General features: G+C 35.0%; 2 protein-coding genes and 2 non-coding genes across 4 annotated transcripts; 1 reads left to right on the forward strand and 3 right to left on the reverse strand.

Moving 5' to 3' along the window:
* Positions 1-340: 340 nt before the first annotated feature.
* On the reverse strand, positions 341-10,506 carry LOC133323201 (zinc carboxypeptidase-like). Its single transcript, XM_061532158.1, has 5 exons — positions 10,333-10,506; positions 10,149-10,258; positions 7,049-7,433; positions 6,609-6,990; positions 341-549 (listed from the first exon to the last, which is right to left on the reverse strand). Exons 1-5 carry the CDS (start codon positions 10,504-10,506, stop codon positions 341-343), a joined length of 1,260 nt encoding a protein of 419 aa, XP_061388142.1.
* Positions 10,507-14,997: 4,491 nt separating this feature from the next.
* Trnaw-cca (transfer RNA tryptophan (anticodon CCA)) lies at positions 14,998-15,069 on the reverse strand. The gene has a single exon. It is a non-coding gene; the product is annotated as a tRNA-Trp (tRNA).
* Positions 15,070-15,634: 565 nt separating this feature from the next.
* On the forward strand, positions 15,635-15,706 carry Trnaw-cca (transfer RNA tryptophan (anticodon CCA)). The gene has a single exon. It is a non-coding gene; the product is annotated as a tRNA-Trp (tRNA).
* A 1,767-nt stretch (positions 15,707-17,473) lies between these two features.
* LOC133323211 (thioester-containing protein 1 allele R1-like) lies at positions 17,474-20,859 on the reverse strand. Its single transcript, XM_061532170.1, has 3 exons — positions 20,296-20,859; positions 18,126-18,641; positions 17,474-18,064 (listed from the first exon to the last, which is right to left on the reverse strand). The coding sequence occupies exons 1-3, from the start codon at positions 20,857-20,859 to the stop codon at positions 17,474-17,476; spliced, it is 1,671 nt and encodes a 556-aa protein (XP_061388154.1).
* Between the last annotated feature and the right edge of the window lie 3,768 nt (positions 20,860-24,627).

The following is a 24,627-nucleotide window of genomic DNA, read 5'->3' on the forward strand; positions in this document are numbered from 1 at the left end:
CTTTATAATTATCATAACGGATTTTCTCCTGAGGCTTTAAGGAAGCAGCCGAAATGGCAACCACCAGAGAGGCTAACAAAAATACTAAACTCAATTTAGCCATAATTCCAAGAAATGACTAAATGTTCCATTGCAATTACCAAAGCATTTATACTACCCAAACAAAATATCGATAAGTAAAACATGCCCCTATTAATCTTTACGATCACAAATCCCAATCTTTTGATGGCTATGCAGATAATGGGTGACGATTTGTACTAAAAACATGTATATAATCTTATTTTTCATTTTTATTATTATTATGTGTTATGACGACAATATAACAATTAATCACATTTAATTACAAATATTTTGGTTTCATATAACCCAAATTTTCAGCTTCCTTGACTAGGGCCACAATACCGGCCATGGTTTCCTTGCAATTGGGCAGGATATGAGTGGGAGGCAATACAAAACCATGAAGACCCGTATCACGCATTTCAATGGTGTAGGTGATTTTGATATCAGCTTCATTGTAGGCAAAATCAATGGTCGAACCGGGGGCATAATCTGCAAATATAAACATGTATACACATATAAATTATAAAAATTTTTTTCAATAATCGTTAATAAAACAAACAATACAATAACTTGCTGTCCAAGTTATGGAATTTTTTTCTTTGAGATTTTTGTCAGAACCATAATTGCTGGTATATAAATATTTTTTATACCCTTCACCACACTGTGGTACAGGGTATTATGTCTTTGTGCATATGTTTGTAACAGGCAAAAGGAAACGAGATAGACACATGGTTCCTTTTGAGAATATGCATAGAATCACTTTCTGAGTCGATTTATGCATGTCCGTCCGTCCGTCCGTCCGTCCGTCTGTCCGTCTGTCCGTCCGTCTGTAGATGTTAAATTGTAAACAAAGTACAGGTCGCATTTATGATCCGATTTGGATGAAATTTGGCACAAGTCACTTATTTGGCCCAAGGACGAACCCTATTGAAATTGGGAAAAATCGGTTCAGATTTAGATATAGCTCCCATATATATTTTCGCCCGATTTAATGTAAACGGTCCCTATATATCATTCGATTTGCACGAAATTTGGCACAGCGTAATGAATTAGGTCTAGAATGATGTGTGTAAAATTTCATAAAAATCGGTTCAGATTTAGATATAGCTCCCATATATATTTTCGTCCGATTTAAGGTAAATGGGGCACCAAAGTCCCTTTATATCTTTCAATTTGCATGAAATTTGGCATAGAGTACTGAATTAGGTGCCGAACGATGTATGCCAAGTTTCGAGAAAATCGGTTCAGATTTAGATATAGCTCCCATATATAGGTTCGTCCGATTTAAGGTAAATGGGGCACCAAAGTCCTTCTATATCCTTCGATTTGCACGAAATTTTGCATAGAGTACTGAATTAGGTCCAGAATGATGTGTGCCAAGTTTCGAGAAAATCGGTCCAGATTTAGATATAGCTCCCATATATAGTTTCGTCCGATTTCATGTAAATGGTTCCCCAAAGTCCTTATATATCCTTCGATTTGCACGAAATTTGGCATAACGTACTGAATTGATCCTAGAATGATGTCTGCCAAGTTTCGAGAAAATCGGTCCAGATTTAGATATAGCTCCCATGTATAGTTTCGTCCGATTTCATGTAAATGGTGCCCAAAGTCCCTACATATCTTTCGATTTGCACGAAATTTGGCATAACGTACTGAATTGAGTCTAGAATGATGTCTGCCAAGTTTCGTGAAAATCGGTCAAGGTTTAGATATAGCTCCCATATATAGTTTCGTCCGATTTGATGTAAATGGTGCACTAAAGTCCCTATATATCCTTCGATTTGCACGAAATTTAACGTAACGTACTGAATTGAGCCAAGAATGATGTCTGCCATGTTTCTAGAAAATCGGTCCAGATTTAGATATACCTCCCATATATATTTAACCGATTTAATGTAAACGGTCCCTATATATCTTTCCATTTGCACGAAATTTGGCATAACGTACTGAATTGAGCCTAGAGTGATGTTTGCCCAGTTTCGAGAAAATCGGTCCAGATTAAGATGTAGCTCCCATATATAGTTTCGTCCGATTTCATTTAAATGGTGCACCAAAGTCCCTATATATATTGATTTGCACTAAATTTTGCATAACGTACTGAATTGAGCCTAGAGTGATGTTTGCCCAGTTTCGAGAAAATCGGTCCAGATTTAGATATAGCTCCCATATATAGTTTCGTCCGATTTCATGTAATGGTGCCCCAAAGTCCTTATATATCCTTCGATTTGCACGAAATTCGGCATAACGTACTGAATTGAGCCTAGAGTGATGTCTGACAAGTTTCGAGAAAATCGGTCCAGATTTCTATATAGCTCGCACATATATAGAGCTCACATATTTTAAGTAATTGACGCTCCAATAGGAATAAAACGTTCTGAAATTAGTATAACCTAACCTGTGACAAGTTTGCTTGAAATCGCTTAATATTTGGATGGAGCTTCCATATATATTTTCGCATCAAACTCCTCATGTTAGTCAGATTCACATCAAATTTTGCACAACGTACAAAATTGCGCATAGAATTACGTAGTTGCGTTTTCTAGAAGTACAAATATAGCCCAACGTATGACCTATTTATATTTGTTTGAAGTCGATTTACATACTTTATAGATATATCTAGGTAGATTCACATTTAGATAAATATCACATATATTATTTCATCCAATTTCATGTTAATAGTCCTTTTTAATATACCCATAGTGGTGAAGGGAATCATATAGTCGGCCCCGTCCGACTTTACTGCTTTCCTTACTGGTTTTTTTTGGTGAACGACGAGAGCTGTAATATTGAATATTTGAGAAGCATAATTAATAAATAGCAGAGTTTTCGTTAAGAGATATTTAAATTAAATATTTGAAAGACTGTATTCTAAAAAATGTATATACCCTACACAAATATGTTCAGAGTTTTATAATGTTTTTAAACAAATGTTTAAAAAATATGGTCCTAAGCCTGCATAACGAGCATTTGGATTTGGATGGATACTGATATGTGTATCAATTCCTTTCTCCATTATAAACTGTAGCATGTAAAGTCGCCGTTACGTTCGGCCGTGTCCAAATTAGTATTCCCTCCTTACTGATATTTATTTGTGATTTAGTTTGCCAAGCCAATGAAAAGGAACCCTACTACACGCAAAGTCAAACCCTACTAAATTGGTGTAATTTCTACTTGTCAAATGTTAAAGAATAAAACCTTCTAAAGTTACAGCAAACATCATCATCACGAAGGTGAAAATGGACATTCATGGCTGCATCAACAAGAGAAAATGTCTCTAGGCTCTAGTTCGGGAAATCTGAGATTCGGAAACCCCAAAAGGTATAGTTGAGAAGCCTCTCTTTAATCCCATATAAATGATTTATTATTATCGGAGTTGAATTGTATTGATCTGGATAATGATTACTTCCAATATAGATTGAAATATTTTTTAACCTATAAAGTTCATACATTCCTGATCAGTGTAAAATTATGTCTCTTGAATTTCCAATGGAATCAAAATATGGATCTATAATTTTGTATAGACGCATATTTCGTTTGCCTGCAGATCAAGTACAAAGGTGGGATACGTCGTTCCACGTTTAGCATTAGGCATGTTATCAACCCGAATCACCTGCATATTAAAATTTTGGCCAGCACCTCTCCCTTCGAAAAATATTTTCACGTTTTCCAACCGAATTTCATGCAATTTATCATTTTGGTGAAGGGTATCATATAGTCGAACAGGGCCGACTATATGATACCCTTCACCACATTGGGGTTATGCTACATATGTATATTTACAGATGTCGTCTTTTCGAAGGATCATAGACATGAAATTGAACCAACATAAAAATGCGAACTTTATCTATAATTAAACCGACTAACATCAATCCTTACACATGCCATTGTGCAATCTATTCCATACTATATAAATAGATTTTAAGCAAACTTTACGCACGCTATTTGGTATGCTTCTCTGTTTAAAATGTAATTTCAATCAGGCACCCATTGATTATTTGGTTTACAATCAACATGAATAGGTCGAAATTATATATGGAAGCTATGCTATATCTAAATCTGAACCAATTTCAAGGAAACTTGCCGCGATTAATTTATACTAATTTCAGTACGTTTTGCCAATCGGCCTAGCTATGGGTCATTAGTACACCATTTACTTAAAATCGGACGAAAGTATATATAGCAGCTATATGTAAATCTGAACCAATTTCAATAAAATTTGACACACGAAAGGTTATAGTATCTTCAGTACATTGTACAAAATTATGTGTGGGTCGGCCAATCTTTTGGGCCTTTAGTGCACAATTTACATTAAATCGCACGAAAATATATATTGGAGCTATATCTAAATCTGAACCGATTTTCACGAAACTTAGTACAAATCATTCTGGACCAAATTTCGTGTAAATCGAAAGATATATAGAGACTTTGGAGATCCATTTACCTTAAATCGGGCGAAAATATATATGGGAGCTATATATAAATTTGACCCAATTTCTCGAAACTTAGCACACGTCATTCTTGACCTAATTCAGTACTTTATGCAAAATTTTGTGCAAATCGAATGATATCTAGGGACTTTGGTGCACCATTTACCTTAAATCGGACGAAACTATATATGGGAGTTATATCTAAATCTGAACCGATTTTTTTTTGAAACTTGGCACACATCATTCTGGACCTAATTTAGTACTCTATGCCAAAATTCGTGCAAATCGAATGATACCTAAGGACTTTGGAGCACCATTTACCTAAAATTGGACGATACTATGTATGGGAGCTATATCTAAATCTGAACCGATTTTTTCGAAACTAGGCACACATAATTTTAGATTTAATTCAGTGGTCTGTGCCAAATTTCGTGCAAATCGAAACATATATAGGGACTTTGGTGCCCCATTTACCTTAAATCGGACGATAATATATATGGGAGCTATATCTTAATCTGAACCGATTTTTCCCAATTTCGATTGGGTTCGTTCTTGGGCCAAATAAGTGACTTGTGCCAAATTTCATCCAAATCGGATCATAAATGCGACCTGTACTTTGTTTACAATTTAATATCTACAGACGGACAGACGGACGGACATGCATAAATCGGCTCAGAAAGTAATTCTATGCATATTCTCAAAAGGAACCATGTGTCTATCTCGTTTCCTTTTGCCTGTTACAAACATATGCACAAAGACATAATACCCTTTACCACAGTGTGGTGAAGGGTATAATTATTACAAGTGAGCGGAGCAGTATAGTCGGACGGGCCGTCCATATGATACCCTACACAACTATCTTACAAATAATAAAGTTTTCTCGTTGTAGGAGTCGTCCTACTAAACTTGATGTAAAATTTCAAAGCGTTCAACGCGACATTTTCGCCCTTTATTGGGGTAATAGTAATACCGATAAATATAATTGGTATTAATTTAAAGGTCAACCACTCCTCCACTCCACTCCTTGGTTATACTATCAACTTCTTGGGTCTATGTCCTTTAGAAGTAATTGTGTAATTTTTAACACACAAGTCTGTGTCCATTTGACCCGATAAATATTGACCAATCTTCATCAACAACCATGCATATTTTTTGGCTAGATTTCCTTCCTGGTGTTTGGGTCATAATTGTGGCTTCAGAAAACCAGAAAAAATAATGTTTTTAGTCCATTTCATTCTCTAAATATTAACGGATCATTACCAAAAACAATAGGTGTCTTCTTTGGTCAGAAATCACCCTACACGCATGACGGTCGGTCCATAACTATGGTCTGTATCGTGTTTACAAATTGTAACGGACAGACGGACGGACGGACACATAAGTCTAGATCGATTTAGCTACTAGAGATAACATCGGTATACTTAAAGGCGTACCATGACAACATAGTTGTGGTATAAATATTGTTACAAGTGTCGGGATAGCCCTTATATTTAGTGAAGCCCTAATTAATCGATATTTGGGTCACATTTTTCAACCGAATTGGTTCTTATTTTAGATTTTGAGTTCTTGGTCTTCCTACAAAAAATTATCAATATCGGTCCTCCTTTTGGTATATCGGATATCGGTATTCGTATATCTTTGTATTTTCAGAATTTCATAAAACTTAGAAATTATATAACGCTACCCAATTTTTTGGTATTTTGGAGATTACGAAGTGTCCGTAATTTGGCATTCCTGGACCTTGATAGGTCCCGTTCTGCAGAACAATTTCAATTTTTAAGATCTCAGCCCAATTCTATACTCTGAGAGTTTGTTGTTGTGTGTAGTTTCGTAATGGTAAAAACCCACAAATTGGTTTTTATAGGATTATGGGCACTTTTTTTCTAACAGGACCCGGATATTCTCATTCAGTACAAAATCACCCTCACCAAAAATAAGCTATAGGGCTTTAAGTTAGCAGCACCGTCTCCATATACACACTTATACTACTTTTTTGGAAAATAACAACAGAACTTTTTCCTTTGAAGACGTATCTAAATCAAAACATGTAAATATACCTCCCGAAGTTAAAGTCATTTACTTCTTTTAAATCCCCTAACTTTCATTGACACTACTTACACATAGCACCAGCCGATGTACCATAGGTATACTCAGTTTTATATGGCATATTGATGACAGCCTTGGCATAGGCATCAGCAACTTTCTCTAGATCATCGTTATTTGGTGGCAATTCCAAGGTATGACCATAGGGCGATAATAGCATTTGTGAATAACAATGGAATGCCAAGAGGATATTGAATTTATCCTTATTTGCACTTAAAAATTCCGATTCTCCCTTAATTTCTGGTTCAGAATTAGCTTGTGGTCCGGCATAATCACTGGCACAAGGATTCGATGAGGCACCGTTAACCATCCAATATGAATCGAAATTGCGATTACCATCGGTACCAATACAGGTTGAGTGTGCAACAGGTTGGCGGGTCTTACGCCACAAGCGGTCCTGTAAAAGAGAGAATAATAAGTAATTTCAAAATATATTTTTTTCCAGAATATCCTACCTTATTGTGTGAATAAGTAAAACCATCAACATTCAACACCGGCACAATATACCAATCGTAATTTTCCACCAAGTTACGAACTTCGGGGTCTGTGGATGTTAACAATTCATTGATAAACCATGTTGCGGTGGCCGAGGTAATCCATTCTCGTGCATGTATATTGGATTCAATGTAAATGCCAGGATTTCCTTCTTTAAGGGAAATTTTGATGCCTCTAACCGTACGCCCTTCATAGGACTGAGCAATGGTGAAGGGTTCAGTAACTTTTGGATATTTGGCCAGAATATCATCTAAGAATTTATAGATATCTTCCAATTCATAGTAGCGGGTCCAATTGAATTCTTCGGAATCGTCACCTTCATAGGGTTTCTCCTCGTCAATTAAACTGTAAAATAATGAAAAGGGGTTACGAATATATGGTTATAAACGAGTGTAATTAGACCAATTCTAACATACGCGTACAAATGTAATGTGAAAACACTACAGAAAGTTAATAGGACTTTGGGTATTTTGAAAATTGTAAACATATAGTAACATGTTGCATCCGAAGTGGATGTAGTAACTACAGTGTAGTTGGACATTAGGTTAGATTGAAATGAAAGTGGTTTACGCCACCACATGTCTAATATTAATTATGGGGCATAGACCCCATAAAAGGGCACTTCAGCGCGTTTTTTTCAACCAAATCTGCTTAAATTTGGTGGTATTGGGTACTAAGTTTCTCTACCGAAAATTATAAATATACATTTTCAACCAAATTCGCTGTAATTTGTTATTTTGTAGTTGTATATGTTAGCAAATCTCCCTCCCAATAAATATTAATATTCGCCCCCATTTTTAGGGGTAGTCCCCATATGACCCCATTTTTATAGCTTTCACCACATTGTGGTACAGGGTATTATGTCTTTGTGCATATGTTTGTAACAGACAAAAGGAAACGAGATACATAGTCCTTTTGAGAATATGCATAGAATCGCTTTCTGAGTCGATCCATGCATCTTCATCCGTCTGTAGATGTAAAATTGTAAACAAAGTACATTCATGATCAGAATAGGATGAAATTTGGCATAGCTCGTTTATTTGAATCAAGGACGAACCCTATTAAAATTGGGAAAAATCGGTATGGATTTAGATAAAGCTACCATATATAGTTTCTTCCGATTTTTAGTAAATTGTGCACCAAAAATGCAATTTTACACCGATTGGACAAAATTTTGAAATCGGTTCAGATTTAGCTATAGCTCTCATTTATATTTTTAGCGTCCGATTTTTAGCGAATACACCAAAGTCTGTTTTTGTCACGGTCTTTTTGTACACGGTTTTGATATAACACGGTTTGAAAAGTAAATATTTTTAATTTTTTACACGATTTTATTTTATTTAGCACGATTTGAAATTTTATGTACTTAAATTTTTTGTCAAATTTAATTTTTGCGAAGTATGTTCATATCACAAAAAAGTATTTATGAAAGAAAAAAAAGTCTGAAACCATCGATAGTATCGATAGTTTGCGAACAATAGCTTAAAGATTTAAGTGAATTCCCTTTTAGCGCGTACAAAAAATTTTTACTGGTCAAAGCAAATGTGAATAGCACTAATTTAGGCGAATTCCCTTTTTACACGGCTTCTTCTGGAACCAATCTACCGTGTAAAAACAGACTTAGGTGTAATTACTATAAAATAACGCGCGACAAGTTTCGTTGAAATCGGTTCAGATCATGGTATAATAATAGAAGGTAACAGCAAGTGTTGTAGTAGAACAAACGATACAACAACCACATGGAAATTTATTTTTGTAAGTTATACTAGTGTCAACGTCATTTGACTAAAAAATGTAAAGAAACAAAAAAATGATCAACAAATAATATTTATTTTGAAAATGAAAAGCTATCAAATTTATATTTCTATCGCTTCCACATCTTTCCTATAATTGAACCATTGCCACTTAAATGTGTAACTCATATGAAAATGCTGGGAATTGCGAGTTATTCCACGAAGGAAGATTTGCTTCCTCAAACTTTCCCAGCAGGCAGATTGAGTAAATTGAATACGGGAGCACATTTAATAAAGAACAATTTCAAATTGTATGTGTTCGCAATTTTCCTGTTGGGTGATTTTTAAAAACATTATTTGTCGAATTCATATTGACACAGTATTACGTTGGAATCAACTCAGCTGGGATTTGCTGTTACCTTTTACAATTGTACCATGGCTCAGATATAGATATATTAGATACTGATATTTTTTCGTCCGCTTTTATATAAATGGTGTACCAAATTTCTGAACAACATATCTAATAACGTTATTGCGTTTACTAAATTGATGCAGATACAGACATAGCCTGCATATATATTTACGAAAAGTGGTGAGGGTATAATATAGTCGGCCCATTCCGACTTTACCACTTTCCTTGCTGGTTTGTATTATTTTTATTAAAATAGTTATCTGATTTGTTTAGCGTTTTGGGTTTATATTCGTATAGCCGTACTCCTCAATAGTAGTGGGGGATTCTGTATTCGAGAGTACGGATTTAGGCATATGTTGTAGTGGTTCTACCTTCGGAGGATATCGAGATAAAAAATAGAACGTCATGTTCGAGAATGACCTATATCGGCCCGCATTTAGGCCTAGCCCTCTATCTAAAAATACCTACCGATTTAATAATATATAGGGTAAGGGAAGGTATTTTGTTAAAAAATAAAAATGCTAGGTTCAAAATAGAGCTATATTAGTCCTAAATTATGCATAAGCTATGTAAAACACCGTCTCAGCCTTTCTACACAACAAATTAGGACTATTTTCCCTCAGAAGTATTATAACGTCGTCTGCATAATAGACGCACATACATATCTAGATTACACATAACCTGATCAATTCACCCTCTAAATATCTAAATACTACTCTAAATATTTTAAGCATTGGTGTTCCGGAACACAGACTTAAAATAATATTCTAGTATTATATAATCGAAGCACAATGATAATCGTAGTATTTTATTTTTTGACACACTCAAAACGTTGGACGCCGCAGTGGTGTACCGCCTTTGGAACACTAAAAATCTTTATAAAATCCACCTTTTATTAAAAATTTCTCAAATTACCTTTGCAAATTAGAAATAATTTCCTTCAAACGAAAACCTCTAGCCATAGTAGCATTTTGGAAATACATCTGGGTTTTAGGATCGACTAAAATATCCATGCTGTTAAAATCCTGATGCCATATGGAAACCTTCAAAAAAATATTTGTTAGTTCATAGCTTTCGGTACCTACTGCATCAAACTTACCCCAGCATTATTATTTTCGATGAAATCAATTAGAAAATTACGTTGATTTTCATTTTCAATATTCAAATTAAAAACTTTGTATCCTTGATAGGATACTTTGTCGTTCGTTGGATAAGTAAAGCCCACATGGCATACAGCCAATAACACAGCCACCGCTAACGCAATACACTTCATATTGACTTCGTCGGATTTCACAAAGTACTAAAAGTTTGTTTTATATATCTTCACCTACTAGGTTATGTATGCAAGTGGAGTATTCCAAATCTATCGATTAGAAATAATCAGTAGGTGATAAGCTAATTTTAATTAGTTGTCGCACATATTAGACTGACTACCGATTTGATCGACAATAAAATTAAATTATAGATAACACACATTTTATTTATCACGAAAAGAAATTTGCAAAGGATAGACACACTAATTAGAAGTAGGGTTTTATAATAATAATAACAAATGTGGAAAATTAGTGGGATCGTTATATTAGATTCTAAGCCAATGTATGAACCGACATTGAATATATTTTACAGAGTTCGTCACCACCTTCCGATAACATAGAATGTCAAACTGCAGCCACTTTGGTTGGAAAATGCGGCTAAAACATTACACATCCGATGCGCTTTTATTTTATTTATTTTGGATTCACAAATGAAGCTCGTTCAAATTGGTAAGAACTGATATTCACGAAAAAATACAAATTCTAAATCGTATAAATGCTGGAAATATTGCTCACGAAGCTATACTTTTATGATTTTTGAGGCGAGTCTTAGACCACCAACCTGCTGAAAAAGTATTTCTTCTACAGAATATTTTACATATCAGTGGAAACCACTTTGCACGGGTAGTACACCGTGTTAGAAGCATCTTCGGAAATAACATGTAGTATTTAGCTGAAAATGTAGATTTAGCGGTCGATACTGAAAAGCTTATCCAACCCAGTGGTCTATTAATTGTCTCATAAGGAACATTACGGAGGACAGTATGGTGATCTATCTACATAAAAATAGGACAAAAATATATGTGGGAAATATAAATCTGATCCAAGTTCAACAAAGCTCCAGGGACATCAACATGTAGTAATTTCACTACGCGGTCCAAAATTTTGTCGCAATCAGACAAATATTGGCAGTATGGTGCTCCTTTTATATAAAATCGGACGAAACTATAAATAAATTTAAATCGATGCCAACAAACCTTCCATCAGGACATAATTCAGTACTCTGTGCAAAATTTTGTCCATTCCGGACCAATATTGGGAGTTTGGTGTACCATTTGCATGAAATCGCACGATTTTCTCCAATAGGGGTTGGTCCTTGGGACAGATAAATGGCTTGTGCCAAATTTCATCTAAATCGTGTTATAAATGCGGTCTGAACTTTGCTCACAAAATTACGGACGGACGGACATGGATTAATCGACTCAAAAAGTGATTCTATGCATAATCTCAAAAGGAAACATGTGTCTATCTCGAATCCTTTTGCCTGTTACAAACATATGCACAAATATATAATACCCTGTACCACAGTGTGGTGAAGGGTATAAAAAGGGGTTTATGGGGACTACTCATAAAAGGTGGCGAATATTAATAATATTTCGGAGGCTGATTTGTTACCATATACGACTACAAAATAGTAATTTACAGAGAATTCGGTTGAAAACGCGCTCAAGAACCCCAAAATACCGAAAATTGGGGGTACCCTTATATGGGGGCTACCCGAAAAAATTGACTTATATTTATAACTTTTGGTGGAGATATTTGATACCCAATAAAAAACCCAATGTACCAAATTTCAGCGAATTCGATTAAAAACCGCGTTCAAGAACTCAAAAATACCGAACTTTGGAGGGTACCCTTATATGGAAGCTTTACATAAACGTGGACCGATATAGCCCATCTTGGAACTTGACATGTCTGCAGACAAAAGTCTCTTTTGGCCATTATCTAAATTCGTTTAGAGGCTAGGGTGATTACAACAGACAGACCTACCTGGCTAAATCGTTATATAATTTTATGCTGATCAAGAATATAAATTCTTTATAGGGTCGGAAATGACCCTATGGTAGAGGATAAACTTCCGGGACGAACATTTGCTACCCTCCTAATTATTATTATTTAAAATCGATTAGTGTTTCCAGGAGAAAACTTAATAGCAAACAACATAGACTTAGGTTGGACTAGGACTTTAAACACATAGGTTGGGGTAAAATCAATCAATTAATTTTATTTGAACTATAACTTTATTTAACATGCTTCGTAATGTTACGAGAAACCTATCAGCAAAGCAATCTGCCGAAAAAATAATGGATTTATTTTCCCCCAACCTAATATGAAATCCCCAAAATTCCAAATAGAGGCGTTAAGGTTATATAGGGGCCATACCAAAACGGTGGCCGATATTAATATTTTTGTTAGGGAGATTTGACACACATAACTTAATCCATAATATACAAAATTAAAGTCAATCTTGTTAAAACGTGTCCAAGCTCCTCCAAATACCCAAATGTAGGTGGTAACGGTGCCTAATAAATTTCGTAAATTAGCCAATATTAATAGCTTGTATTATATACTATACCAAAAAGTATACTTATATATTCTATTAGCAATATCAAACATACTGGAAGTACTAGCAATAGAACCCTAATCCGAATAACATTTTAATCTTTTGAGGAATAAATATGGGGTGTCCGAAGATTTTTTCGAAAAACCATCTTATGGCTAAAGGTATAACAAAACGAAGATCATCGACCTACTGGCATTCTCACAGAACATCTTACCCTACTGACATATTTACACAAGATTGGATGCATCGCATCTGGTTTAGAGCATATGGAGAAGACTGTGAAACGGTGGAACATTTTCTATGCCACTGCCGAATTATGCTAAACGTCGAACTCAATTCATGGGTTGCTTGAATGGAAACGACTGAGGAACACAGGGGTAGGAGGGAGAACAATATCAAAATGTTCCTTTCTGGAGCATAAAATTCAAAGGTGGGCAAAATTTATTTTAAAAAATTGTTAAGGGAAAATAAAAACATTAATTATTCTGCGGAATTTAATTATTTTTATATTTTTAAAACACAAATAACATCCCAGGAAGTTAAAAAAAAATAAATTAATTAATTATTTTTGTTTTAACATCAAAAAATTTTAAGAGAACGCATCAACGCTGGTGTGCACGTCTGCCCAACTATGATACAATTGTATGACCTAATACGAATATGTGAATCTGAAAAATTCTGAAATAGTTAAGGTCCCACTACACAAAGCAACCCCATATGTAATTTTTCTCCAACGTGCTTCACAGATTTCAAACTACTCAGCATCTGACTAGATCACAAGTTTCCATTTACCCGCTGCCCATGTTTTGTGAACTCTGGCAATTTTGTTCTGACAAGCAGGTTTTTGTTATAAGGTACACCATAAGGTGGATTGACTATAAAATGTTGCTCTGCCTCGAAATATTTAACATATTTAATCTTGATCAATATTGAACAGACGTTACTACTACACCAAGAATATTTAATATTGAATATGGTATACATCAGAGTACGTGTACGATACTCGGTAACTTGGATATTTTACAAACGTTTTTCAACCGAATTGTCTGTTCTCATTAGTTAGCAAATCTTCCCACCAAATCGACTCAATCTACCAATTATATGGAGGAGTACCCCCAATGTTCATATTTTGTTTTTTAAACTTTCCGGCTTTTTATACCCTTCACCACACTGTGGTACAGGGTATTATGTCTTTGTGCATATGTTTGTAACAGGCAAAAGGAAACGAGATAGACACATGGTTCCTTATGAGAATATGCATAGAATCACTTTCTGAGTCGATTTATGCATGTCCGTCCGTCTGTAGATGTTAAATTGTAAACAAAGTACAGGTCACATTTTTAATCCGATTTGGATGAAATTGGGCACAAGTCACTTATTTGGCCCAAGGACGAACCCTATTGAAATTGGGAAAAATCGGTTCAGATTTGGATATAGCTCCCATATATAGTTTCGTCCGATTTCATGTAAATGGTGCACCACATATATCTTGCGATTTGCACGAAATTTGGCATAACGAACGTTCTGAAATTAGTATAACCTATCCTGAGAAGTTTGTTTGAATTCGCTTAATATTTGGATAGAGCTTCCATATATATTTTCGCCCGATTTCAAGTAAATTGGGTATCAAACTCCTCACGTTAGTCAGATTGGCATCAAATTTTGCACAACGTACAAAATTGAGCATAGATTTACGTAGTTGCGTTTTCTAGAAGTAGAGACGTAGCCCAACGGATGACTTTATGGATAGATCTAGGTAGATTCACATTTAGATAAATATAACATGTTTTATTTCATCCAATTTCATGTTAATAGTCCTGTTTAATATGCCCATAGTGGTGAAGGGTATCATATAGTCGGCCCCGTCCGACTTTACTACTTTCCTTACTGGTTTTGGGATAAAATAGGGTAGAAAATCTACTCAATCTACCAATTATATGGAGCAGTACCCCCCATTGTTGATATTTTGTTTTTTAAACTTACCAGTTTTTTCTTTTATTTCATCCTCGCAACATTCCTTAGCAATAAATTGTTCTAAAGATTAAAATGAATTTCAAAATAGCAAAAGCCGGAACCTGGAGGCGATTCCAAGACAGTCATAATTCTATGACCCCGACGTGATTTGAACACGCAACCTTCTGATCTGGAGTCAGACGCGCTACCGTTGCGCCACGGAGTCCTCTGTTACAGTTAAGACATATGTTTAGCATGTTGTGGTATTCATGATTACGGTTGCTTTGAAATCCACCCCCATTTTGTTGGTGAAACTGTTAGGGGTTGAAGAAATGTAACATGCTGGTAATGTTAGTGGAAGTTACCACCAAAATTCTTTAGTTCATATATTTAACGCTAGGAGTTCATATAACCAAATAAATATTTACAAACAAAAATGGACATATTAGTAAACAAGAAAAAAAGTCGATAAGCCCGTGGTGTGTAACGTTATTTGGGCGCCATTTAAAAAAGCGGTCCGACATATCCAATTTTCGTAATCAAACATTCTAGGAGTAATATCAATGTATATATAAAATTTAAATACTGTATTTAAAATATGACGAGCTTTATCGTGATTTCAACAGAACGGCGGACATAGCTAAATCGGCATAGATTTTTATTCTGCTCTAGATTATGGGGTCTCAGTACTGACATTTAGGCTACCCTTAAAAGTGAAGCAACGTTAAACATTTCCAACATACAACTATACATTTAATTTATATATTAGTTTGGACAATCCGGGCCGATATGACTCCGTGGCGCAACGGTAGCGCGTCTGACTCCAGATCAGAAGGTTGCGTGTTCAAATCACGTCGGGGTCAATCTTTTTTTTTTCTTCATTTAGTTTGTTAAACATATTCCAATATTTTAGTGTGCATGTACGTAATGTATTGTCATATTAAAAAAGCTTTCAACAAGCCTTATCTGTTTACCGTACATAAATAGAATATGTTATCAGTAACGAGGCTGAAAGCTATCAAAAGATGTCAGTAAATAGTGTTTAGAATACAATTTTAAATTAGAGAATCCATGAATATGGCAACATGGCAGAAACTCATTTCAAATTATATGTACGACTTCATTTTATAAATTACAAAAACATATCGCTTAGAATTTCAGACACGCTTATCATTTGGATTGGTTATAATACTATTAATTTACATTTGGTGATAATTATTCCAAATAAAAACAAGAAAGGAAAAATTACAAATTTTGAACATGGCCGACTACTAAAGAATGGAAACGAAATAGAACCATTATTAATTTTAAAGATATGCATAGAAACACATTCTGAGTCGATTTATGAATTTCCATCTCTATGTCTTTTTGTACATGTATTATTGTAAACAAAGCCGATTGATTATAAATTGTAGCCCAAGAGCTTGTAACGCCGCGAAATATTGAGTAGATCTAGACATGTGTGTCCGTCCATCCGTCTGTCCATTATAATTTGTTTACAATCTGTACCACATGATATACTTGGCTTTCAATGTTTCCACTTTTTACGCTGTAAATCTAATAAATAATTAATAAACAAATCAATTTTAATCGATATTTAAACATCGTCAACACAATTAAAGATTCTTAATGGAAATCACGCCGTACTTTTTCCTACACTCCAACGGTAATTTTAATTCGAAAATTCTGGAGTCCAGCTCTATCCGTTCACACATAATTAAGTTGTACCAAATATAGTACCATCTAGTACACATAAGTAAGAACTTCCATATCTCAATTCTATATTCCAACAGCAACCATTATTCAATATTTTAGGTCTCCAGCTCTCTCCGTTCACCCAAATCCAAATTGTACCAAATGTAGTGGCGTTTAGTACTTTTCGTACACACAAATACGAGTTTCCATAGGTGTGTCTATAGCTCAATCTTCAACAGTAATCTTAATTTCAAATTTCAAGTTTTCAGCACTATATTTTCAAGCAAAATCCAAATTGTCCTAAATTTAGTACCATATAGAACTTTTCGTACCAGTAAGTACGAATTTCTTCAACTACCTCAATCCTATACTCCAATTGTCAATTTGAAGACTCCAGCTCTATCCGTTCACCTAAATCCAACTTGCACCAAATTTAGTACATAAGTTCGATTTTTTAATGCTACCTCGATCATGTACTCCAATAGTAATGCCAATTCCTATTTTCAGCATTCCATCCCTATACACTCAACTAAAAGCAAATAGTACCATTTTGTACTTCTTATACACATAAGTACGAATTTCTTAAACCATTTCCATACATCAACACCACTTCCTAACCTGCATTCCATATAAAATTTCAAGATTCTAGCTATATATGTTCAATGTATATATAATAAGAACTAAATTTAGTAAAATTTAGTACCTTTAGTACACTTAAAAGTCGAATTTCTAAATTTCCATCAGTGACCCACATACCAAATTTCAGAATTCTAGCTTTCTAGCTTTGGTACTTTTCGTACCCCTTTAGTTCGAATTTCCAAAAACCCAGCCTTATCTCACGCCTACACACCAACAGCAACCTACATTCAAAATTTCAAGCTTCTAGCTTTAGCGGTTTTATTTTACTTCAACATTCATTTAAAACAATTTAAATATTAGTTGTACGATTGAATTTCATATGACACTGTATCACGATATTCTGGTATATAATAGTCATACATTGTTATAGAAGCCGGCTGTAGCAATGCCACCTCATTCATTTTATCACCTTGTAAATTTATGCATTGTTCATCTGCGTCGGCATGTAAACGTTTGAAATATGCCAAACATGTGGTATCGGCATTTTTCAATTCAACTCGAGCTACAAATTCAATACTTTGTAGATCTTGAAACGCATCAGATGATACAACAAATCCCGAAGGCATTTCAATTTCCATAATGACCATATTCGTTTGACGATATTTTAATTTGTCCGATGGTTTAAATTTGAAACAGACTTCCAATTCCATGACACTTGCGGAGGACATCTTTGCCATGGGGGAGATCGTAAATGATTTCTCATGTGATTTCTTAATTCTGTTCGAAATGCTGGAGTTATTTGTAGTTCTAGCTAAAATATCAATGTTATCAGACTCAATGCTCATCAAGTCCTCTTTCAGTGGCATATAATAGTGATAGGCTAATTGAACTAAAGCATTTCCTTGGCCCTCAACTTTCAATTGGAGTAAACGTGTGGTTGTCGGAAGCTGCAATGGAATGGGCAATATATTATTAATATTTTCATAGTTATATAGCTATGAAACTTACCTCAATTTGTTGCCAAATTTGTTTATTACTTGGATCGATGCCCAGAAAGCCATCGATAACCTTCAACCCCTTATCATCCCAAGCCTCATAACTCACTTTTAATAATGTTTCATCAGAACTGGTATATTTTTCATTGAATTTAATCAATGCTTGCAATGCCACCACCGTATCCTGACTCGTTTTAAAGCCACCAACTTTACTTCGTTGCTCCAATATCCACTTCATAATATTTATATTATCGACAGGATTTGATTCTAGGAGAGCCATTAGAGCATATGCTGTTATTTCAACGTTATTCGAATGTTCCGGATTTGACGATTGCCACCATTTTAAACCATTTTCAGAGTGGGATTTTTTTTGAAGTTTAGTCAATACCTCATTCGTGTGATCATGTTTAGACATTTGTAGTGCTAGTGCCGTAAGAGATAAGGCATAGTTGTCGTCGATGTTATTGATATTGTCACCTAAAAATTCAACTCCTTTATCGATCACAGCTTTATATTTTCTTCTAGATAGCTACGAAAAAAATTAAGTTGTAATTAAAACGAAGAGAGAATGCCGTTAAATTTTAAGCGGGCGGAAATTTTTATATCCTTCACGCTTTAGAATACCTAAAATCGGTTGGATATGGTGGATATATAAAATCATATAAGTGTACTGCAAATTGTCTACCAAGAGAATTTTTATCCCAGATATATAATTAATATTTTTGGAAAATTCTTCTAGCGCCTTCAGCGTACGCATAGAAAAGATTTGCTACCTTTATATGAGGGCTATGTCCAAGTATAAAAAAATCATCAACCTTTGGTACCTTTATATACCACAGATATTAATTCTTCACATAAGATTCTACAACCCAAACAAAACACAAACACAACGATCTATTGATCTCAGACTAAGTTTTAAGTGTACCGATCATCACATCTCGATTAGTCCCCAAAATTTTCCTAAGGTCGGATATTAGCTCCGAAGAAAGGTAAAGTTTAGTGTTTAGTATGTTCGGCTCCTTCATATAATATTGCTTTATGTTCATACCCTCAGCCATAAGGTGAAGTGTGTATTAAATATGTTTGCCGACATTTTTATACCCTTCACCACACTGTGGTACAGGGTATTATGTCTTTGTACATATGTTTGTAACAGGAAAAAAATAATCGAGTTAGACCCATGGTTCCTTTTGAGAATATGCATAGAATCACTTTCTAAGTCGATTTATGAATGTCCGTCCGTCCGTCTGTATGCCTGTCCATGTTGAATTGTAAACAAAGTACAGGTCACATTTATGATCCGAATTGGATGAAATTTGGCACAGCTTATTTGTTTGGCCCAAGGATGAACCCTATTGAAATTGGGAAAAATCGGTTCAGATTTAGATATAGTTCCATATCTTCGTCCGATTTAAGGTAAATGATGCACCAAAGTCCTTATATATCTTTCGATTTGCACGAAATTTGGCACAACGTACTAAATTAAGTGTGGAATGATATGTGCACAGTTTCGTGAAAATCGGTTCAGATTTAGATATAGCTCCCATATATAGATTTGCCCGATTTTAGGTAATTAGTCCACTAAAGTCCCTGGAAATCTTTTGATTTGCACGAATTTTGGCATAGTGTACTGAATTATGTCAAGAATGATGTGTGAGAAGTTTTGAGAAAATCGGTTCAGATTTAGATATAGCTCCCATATATAGCTTCGTCTGATTTTAGGTGAATAGTCCACTAAAGTCCCTGGAAATCTTTTGATGTGAACGAAATTTGACACAGAGTTATGAATAAGATTGAGAATTATGTCTGCCAAGTTTCGTGTAAATCGGTTCAGATTTAGATATAGCTCCCATATGTATTTTCATCCGATTTAAGGTAATTGGTGCACCAAAGACCCTATATATCTTTCAATTTGCGAGACTATTGGTATAGGGTACTGAATTAAGTCTAGAATGATATTGCTAAGCTTCGTGAAAGGTTCCATAGCTAGGCCGATTGACACAACGTACTGATGTTATATAAATTAGTCTCTGGCAAGTTTCCCAGAAAACGGTTCAGATATAGATTTATAACAAAACACGTCGTCTGTTAGGATACATATGTAAAATATACCCAAAGTGGTGAAGGGTATCATATAGTCGGCCCCGTTCGACTATACTGCTCCGCTCACTGGTTTAACTTACCGAACTTTCCAAAAATGTCAACAGAACAAATGCCGTAAAACCATAACGATCCTGATGGGCTGGATGAAATAAATAGCCAGTATATTGAAATTCTCCCGTTGACAATTGTTTAGACTTCAAAAATGCTAAACCCTCATTGATTATTGAACTTTCTATGCCGACATAACGTTGTGCTTTAATAAAGAATCGAATAATGTATGCCGTTAACCATGTATTTTCCTCTGTGTGTGCCTTCGGTCCAAAGACACTATATGCTCCGCTAACATGACGATAGGTTAATTCTTGTTGATATCCAATTTCTATGTGACAAGTAGCCCGTTCGACCAATTCTCGTTTTTCCGAAGATTTACGCATGGTTCTCAGATGATCCAATACCAAAACATTGGGTGCAAAAGTCACCATATTTTGTTCAGCACAACCGGTGGGCAATTGCACCAAATTATCAAGGTTATGAAGGGCGGTATAGAGAATATCACTGCCTACTGAAAGTTGTATGAATTCGGTATCGGGAACTATATTCTGTGGAACCTCGACATCAATGGATGTACGATATATTTGTTGCATTTTGTTGAGACTTATAAATAAATCCTTGTTTTGGCGTTCAATTTTGCCTTTGTTCAACTAACAGATCTTGCAAAATGGCATCCTTGAATAAATTATTACTGGCATTTATTTGGATTTTTATGACTCCAAGTTTTTTGGGTTTTATCGAGAACTTTAAAGTTTTTCCACTATTGGCTGGCACATTTATGCGTTGGGAATTTTCAATGGTGGACAATTGCTTCATTGTCGCCTCATCAACGAAATCATATTCCCCATTAGAAGTATTCATAGTTACCATGTTGTCCAGTTCGCGATTGTGATAATTGAAAATAGTCACAGGAATTTTGAGAACTTCACCTCTTTTGATGGAATATGGTAAATTGGTAGATATGAAAAATGTTTTGAATATGGTTAAATTTATCGGTTCAGACATCATGCCAAAACCGCTTTCATCGTTTACCGAAAATGCCGTAATAAGCCATGTGGTTATGGTATGGGGTACATTAAGGGTCAATTGGGTTGTTTTATTTACGCTATGCCGGAAAATAAAATTAAAATAAATGTGTTTTCCATACAATGAAATTCTTACTCCTTCAGGTCCAAAAATATCCATGCTTCGGGAAATTTTGAACGTATTTCTACATTAACTGGTGGCAGAGTGTCAGGTATATACCTTGGCTTATCCGACTTATCTGTCAATCAAATAAATGAGTATATGTGCAAATATATTTGTTTAAAACTTACCAATGGGTGTCTCATATTTATTATAATTGGCATTGGTCAGTGTTATAAGTCCAGATATTTGACCAGGATAGATTACATCTACACCGGAAAATGTCAAATCGTATGTCAATTCTCTAAATATACGTTCTCGATCGATATTATATTCCGGATTTAGAAGATGTACACATAGATCTACAGCCAATAGGCCAACATATGATTTGGGCTTTGCTTTAATGTTAAGTTGAACTTCTTGTCCCGGCATAGCCATTTGGGGTGCTGATACTGATACCTGTTATGAAATATTAAAAATTATATGTTTAGAATAATAATAGAAAATTGAGATTAGAGAAGTATTTAGAAGTATTTTGGCTAGGAAACAGCCGCTTGAAAAATATTTTTCAAATGAAATGATACTTTAGCATGAAGGATGCAATGTGCAATAAAAGTTACCCCACATTACGAGGATTATAGCTGAGTGGAAAATGCTCTAAGGAGATGCAAGGAAGACATTATACCCTGGTGAAGGGCACCATATTTTTATAGCAGGTAAAAGGAAACGAGATAGACCCATTGTTCCTTTTAATAATATGTATAGCATCACTTTCTGAATCGATTTATGCATGTCCGTCTCTCTTTTGATGTGACAGACTCGCCAGAAACTTCGGGAGCTTGGATGGGAAGTTTTAATGCAACTGCCACACAATCCGGACTTGGCACCATGCGAGTATCATAAATCGACGACTAGAGTTTTTTTTGCAAATACAGAGCAGGACTTCTATGAGAGAGGCTTTATGAAGTTACGTTTAAAATGGCAACAAATAATATAACAAAACGGTGCTTATTTGTTCCAAATCGGACATTCCGAAAAAATGTTATTCCTTTCAGTGTCAAAAAACTTTTGTCGGAATAAAAATCCAAAATTTTGTATTTAAGATCATATATAGGCTCATAGTTTAGAAATAATAGCAATTTTCATTTTAACCCTCGGCCAGTTTCGTCTGTCTTTCAGCAAAGAAAGAGAGTATTTTTAAATGTCGAATATATTCGACAAAAACACTGAAAGGGTTAAATAAATTCCTGTAGTTCATATAAAAATAATGGATTTCACTGTGGTACAGGGTATTATGTCCATGTTAAATTGTAAACAAAGTACAGGTCGCATTTATGATCCGAATTGGATGAAATTTGGTATAGGTCACTTATTCGGCCCAAGGACGAACCCTATTGAAATTGGGAAAAATCGGTTCAGATTTAGATATAGCTCCCATATATATTTAATCGATCTAATGTAAACGGCCCCTATATATCTTTCGATTTGCACGAAATTTGGTACAGCATAATCATTTAGGTCTAGAATGATGTCTGCCAAGTTTCGTGAAAATCGGTCCAGATTTAGATATAGCTCCCATATATAGTTTCGTCCGATTTCATGTAAATGGTGCCCCAAAGTCCCTATATATCTTTCGATTTGCACGAAATTTGGCATAACGTACTGGAATGAGCCTAGAATTATGTCTGTTCAGCTTCGAGAAAATCGGTCCAGATTTAGATATACCTCCCATATATAGTTTCATCCGATTTCATGTAAATGGTGCACCAAAGTCCCTTAATGTCTTTCGATTTGCACGAAATTTGAAATAACGTACTGAATTGAGTCTAGAATGATGTCTGCCAAGTTTTGTGAAAATCGGTCCAAATTTAGATATAGCTCCCATATATAGTTTCGTTCGATTTCATGTAAATGGTGCACCACATATACCTTGTGATTTGCACGAAATTTGGCATAACATACTGAATTGAGCCTAGAATGATGTCTGCCCAGTTTCGAGAAAATCGGTCCAGATTTAGATATAGCTCCCATATATAGTTTCGTCCGATTTCGTCTGAATGGTGCACCAAAGTCCCTATATATCTGTCGATTTGCACGAAATTTGGCATAACGTACTAAATTGAGCCTAGGGTGATGTCTGACAAGTTTCGAGAAAATCGGCCCGGATTTCTTTATAGCTACCACATATAGTTTCGTCCGATTTCATGTAAATGGTACAACAAAGTCGCTATATATCTTTCGATTTGCACGAAATTTGGCATAACGTACTGAATTGAGCTTAGAGTGATGTCTGCCTTGTTTCGGGAAAATCGGTCCAGATTTAGATATAGCTCTCTTTTATTATATATTGATTTTAAGTAATTGACGCACCAAGGAACCAATAGGCTGATAGGAACAAAATGTACTGAAATTAGTATAACCTATCTGTGACAAGTTTGTTTGAAATCGCTTAATATTTGGATAGAACTTCCATATATATTTTCGACCGATTTCAAGTAAATTTGGCACCAAACTCCTCAAGTTAGTTAGATTAATATAAAATTTTGCACAACGTACAAATTGAGCATTGAATTACGTAGTATTTTACGTATTTTCAGAATATTACTAATATTCAGTACAGCCTTCTAATTATGTGTCCAGATTCCCTTCACCGTGGGTTATGTTGTGATGTTCGGCTTTCAAATGGCCTGTAGAATCGAAAAAAAAACACACGCACAAAATTAAGTTTTCGGTCCACCTCATCCCAATATTATTATCTGATCATAACCAAAAATTAAAGGTGTTGTCCTTGACCATACCTGGAACCTTATGGGAAATTTCAAAGCGATCATCGCTATATTTCGCCCTATAGTGTAGTAATGGGTTACTAAATAATATCTCAGTACGTAAGCACCTGAAAATATTTAAGTGTAACTCCCACTTCTGAGTACATACGACCATATAATTGGTATCAATTTAAAGGTCAACCACTTCTCTTGGATATACTATTAACTTCTCGGGTCTATGTCCTTCAGGGGCAAATACGCCATAGATTAAAAATTTTGTAATTTAACAAAAACAATAGAGGTCTTCATTGGCCAGAACCCTTCCTACATGCAAAATTTAGTGAAGATTGGTCCATAAATGTGGCCTGTATCGTGTTTACAAATTATAATGGACGGATAGACGGACGGACGGACACATATGTCTAGATCGACTCAGCTAGTCGAGATATGACGATCGGTATACTTAATGGT

Source organism: Musca vetustissima, unplaced genomic scaffold (assembly GCF_032173495.1).
Source record: "Musca vetustissima isolate MV318-11 ecotype Yass unplaced genomic scaffold, APGP_CSIRO_Mvet_v1 utg8163, whole genome shotgun sequence".
Taxonomy (NCBI): Eukaryota; Metazoa; Arthropoda; class Insecta; order Diptera; family Muscidae; genus Musca; species Musca vetustissima.

Bases quoted from the DNA above. Each gene is read 5' to 3' on its own strand.
- LOC133323201 (XM_061532158.1), bottom strand. From the start codon at position 10,506: ATGAAGTGTATTGCGTTAGCGGTGGCTGTGTTATTGGCTGTATGCCAT. The intron at 7,434-10,148 runs GTAATTTGAGAA...ATTATTTTACAG, and splicing joins ATTATTTCTAATTTGCAAAG to TTTAATTGACGAGGAGAAAC. The intron at 550-6,608 runs GTAAGTAGTGTC...TTATATTTGCAG, and splicing joins TACATCGGCTGGTGCTATGT to ATTATGCCCCCGGTTCGACC.
- LOC133323211 (XM_061532170.1), bottom strand. From the start codon at position 20,859: ATGCAACAAATATATCGTACATCCATTGATGTCGAGGTTCCACAGAAT. The intron at 18,642-20,295 runs GTAAGTTAAACC...TTTTTTTCGTAG, and splicing joins TGACATTTTTGGAAAGTTCG to CTATCTAGAAGAAAATATAA. The intron at 18,065-18,125 runs GTAAGTTTCATA...ATTCCATTGCAG, and splicing joins AAATTTGGCAACAAATTGAG to CTTCCGACAACCACACGTTT.